The 3,576-nt window shown below is 34.2% G+C and overlaps 1 protein-coding gene across 1 annotated transcript in view; it reads right to left on the reverse strand.

Annotated features, from left to right (window-relative positions):
* Positions 1-2,916: 2,916 nt before the first annotated feature.
* LOC106321162 (probable disease resistance protein At1g15890) overlaps positions 2,917-3,576 on the reverse strand; it is a 4,030-nt gene continuing 3,370 nt past the window's right edge. The window contains exon 2 of the mRNA XM_013759474.1: positions 2,917-3,558. Coding sequence (XP_013614928.1) covers positions 3,139-3,558 — 420 coding nt within the window. The 3' untranslated portion in view covers positions 2,917-3,138. The remainder of the gene's footprint in view (positions 3,559-3,576) is intronic.

The raw sequence follows: 3,576 nt of genomic DNA on the forward strand, positions 1-3,576 counted from the left end.
AAGTTATAATCTTAAGTTTGTACTAATTAAAAAGAGATCATGCTTAGATGTCACTGAATTAAGATGGCAATTTAGCTTAGGTGGCAGCTTAAGAATTAATTGAAAAAATGTTGGTCCAAATCCAATTGTTAGGGAACTTTATATTAACCCAAAATATAAGAAGCGTCTATTCTTTCTTTAAATAAAAGCTACGAAATTATCTAATATGATTAACATATATATGGAAATTAATTACTATGAATAATAAAGATTTGATAATAATTTTTGCATCATTCTTTATTTTTGTTTAATTTTATATTATTAAAATAATAAACAATCATATTAACTATATAATAAAAAAATTAGATTTTTTCTTATATGTTATATTTTGAATTTTTTAAAATGACTTTAAGTTACAAAAATGAGGAAACCTTATATGTTATATTTTAAATTTTTTAAAACGACTTTAAATTACAAAAATGAGGAAACCTTATACGTCATATTTTTCTTATATGTTAGATTGTTTTTATATGTTTTATTTTGAATTCTTTAAAACGACTTTAAATTACAAAAATGAAAGTTTTTCTTAAGCATACGACTAAAAGCATTAAAACAACATGTATCAATTCGATGGTTGATATGAAATCTTTCAAAACCATATGGAAGATAAATGTAAAAATAATTCAACTGTGGAAATAGTACTGTTCATTTTTTTCAGAAATTTATTCGGTGGAAAAAAATAAGGTTTTTGTGTCATAATTTGTTTAATGTCCAATCCGATCAACCCATGATATATTAATTATAGTTTAGTTTCTCAATTTTTAATAAAAATTGATCCGGTACGTCGGAAAATATTATATAATAACAACAAAAAAATATTGTATATATATAAATAAAATTATCAAATATATTAAAAAAATTATCGATAATATATACAAATAAATTCGCGCAGGTCTTATCCTAGTGATTATATAAAGCATAACATGATATAAATACAAGAGAAAAAGAAATAGGAAAATCTCTCGTCAACTCAGGACATGGCAAGAGGTATTTGTGATCAGAAAGTTAAAAATGTCTCTCGTTACTTAATTGACTGACTACTAGCAGCAACTTTGGGAGGTGGAATCTTGTGCTGTGTATTTGATAGTTGATTCTTATAGTTTTTTTTTTTCTGGTTAATTATGATATTACAAATTATGAGAAACATTACATAGATGATATTACAACCGACAATTCTATTTGCCTTATGAGGATTCACGCCTGACTGTATTACCCTGAGTAGCCCTATGAGATCCATTCCTGACCGTACTACTTACGTCATGCTGAAGATCTCTTGTAAGCATTTTCTCTAATTTTCAACATAATTCGTCTTTTTCGGAAATTGAAACTCATACTTCTTCCTGTAGAAATTGCGCTCTTTGGGGTTCGAACCCCAAACCTGGGTGTAGAAGCCTTTAAACCTTGACCACTAGGCGGTGCTTCCACAGTTGATTCTTATGGTTTAGAGATTGGGGAGTTACAGTTGTGGATCAAGAATTGACACATACCTGACCAGATGGGAGACCACTTTTCCCTTTCCCGCATCTCCCTTTTAGAGGACCCAATGCAGTTGTCAACCACTCAGTGACGTCTAATTATTAAACTTGTCAGATTTGTCTGGAACTCCTACACATATAACACCATTATCGACATCTTCTTCTTTTTCTTCTGGCACTCTTTCAAGATCTATTCCATCCCACACATTTTTCTTTGTTGCACATTTTGAATGGACAGCATAGTGGCATCCTTTGTTGCAAGAGTGTTGCCCATAGTTGATGTCTACGGGTTTGCGGCAAACTTCACAAGAGAATTCATCATCAGATGGAACAAGTATGAGAGAGACGGTGTGGGTGACGGCTGATCTTAATAACACGAGGCAAAAAGATACATTTTTTATGGACAATGTAGCTACAAAGTTGGCAAGAGAGAAGCCACAAAGCACCACATGGCTGAGGGACTCTTCTGTGAAAGAGGGAAAGAGTGTGGTCAGGGATTTTTTGGCTTTCATTAGTGAGAGGTGGTGAATTTAAGGCACAATTGATGTGTAGACTGAAATTACAGACTGAGCAATGATAGTATCGGTCTTTAACATGTCTCTGACAATATTTGCATTTGACATGATTTCCATCTGATATGAAATCAGAGGTTTCTGAAGTGTAGGAAATAATATCCCAATCAACAGGGATATTAGAGCTATGAAAAGAAGGATCTGAGGAGGTGAGGGTGAAAAGGATGGCTTACTTTGGGAGGAAGTGAGTGACAACCTCTGTGGAATTCCAAATCACAAGTAGAGCAATAGTAATAATACCTATTTCTCTTCAGATGATGGTCTTTGCAGGCAAAACAGATGGAGATTGGTGGATCAGATCGTCGGCAAAGTGTGTGATGGTTAGCTGGATCAGACACACGACATAGGGGCTTAGAACGAGGAAAGTATTTTGTTCTTTCCATGGATTTTTTCTTCTCTGAGGAATGAACCAGATGAATAGTAATCTCTTAACTTTTGTTGACTCTCTTTATCAAAAGTCAATTACTACAACTGCAAGACAGCCAACTTGCCAAATAGTTTACACTTTAGGCAACACTAATATCAAGAACCTTGTCGGAAATGCCACGATTTTACTTCCACGGTATCAATGCTGATTAACAATAAGAGAAGAGAACATAAATCATTCAAACAGAAAATATATCTCCTTTTTCATCACTGATCTTTAATCACTCAAGCTCCAGATCACAGGTTATTAGTTATTACCATTCAAATGTGTCTCCTTTCTCATTACAATTTAATAGGTTACATAGCAATTTTTTTCTTTCTATTATTAATATAGCAATTTTCGCCGACCACCATGATACGCGAAGCTGACGAAGTTGAACCGCTGCAGAAACTTAAGAAGATGATTGCTCACCCACTGTCGTTTTCTTGCTATTAGAGATACATGAATCGGAATACACACAAATAAAAGCTTTAAGGAAACTGTATCAAATGGTTACAAACTGGAGAGAAGTGGAAATGCAACAATGTCATTCAAGCGAAAGCAGAACATAAAACGAAAACCAAGTTTAAGAAACTAAGAGGATACACTCTCACACATATGACATATGAAACGGGGCTTCTGAGCCTCATTCTTCAATTTCAACATACCTGTTCGTGTCCTGGAAACTCTCTAGTGACAGCTTTGGGCAGTGAGCAATATCTTTCAGGGATGGAAGGGCCTGGGGACTTGAGGATATTCTCTCTAATTCAGGCAAACCCCTTAAAGTGAGGGATTCTAGCTTCGGAAAGGGAACCGTCATATCAGGAGGATGCACATTGCTAATATTCATTCCCTTCTCCTTATTTATTATTTCTTCTAGGCTTGGTGAACGTATCACCTCAAGATGCTTGAGATTTGGAGCAAACAATAACCAGCTCAATTCTTTTGGACCTTCCAAATCCTGTATAACAATACTGAAGAGGTGCTTGAAGTATGGAGAAGGAAGATCTTCTTTCCCTTTGCATTTCCAATCTATCTTTATCTCAGAGATCTTGGAATTTATAATCTCAAGTTCTCGAAGACC

Source organism: Brassica oleracea, unplaced genomic scaffold (assembly GCF_000695525.1).
Source record: "Brassica oleracea var. oleracea cultivar TO1000 unplaced genomic scaffold, BOL UnpScaffold01278, whole genome shotgun sequence".
Taxonomy (NCBI): Eukaryota; Viridiplantae; Streptophyta; class Magnoliopsida; order Brassicales; family Brassicaceae; genus Brassica; species Brassica oleracea.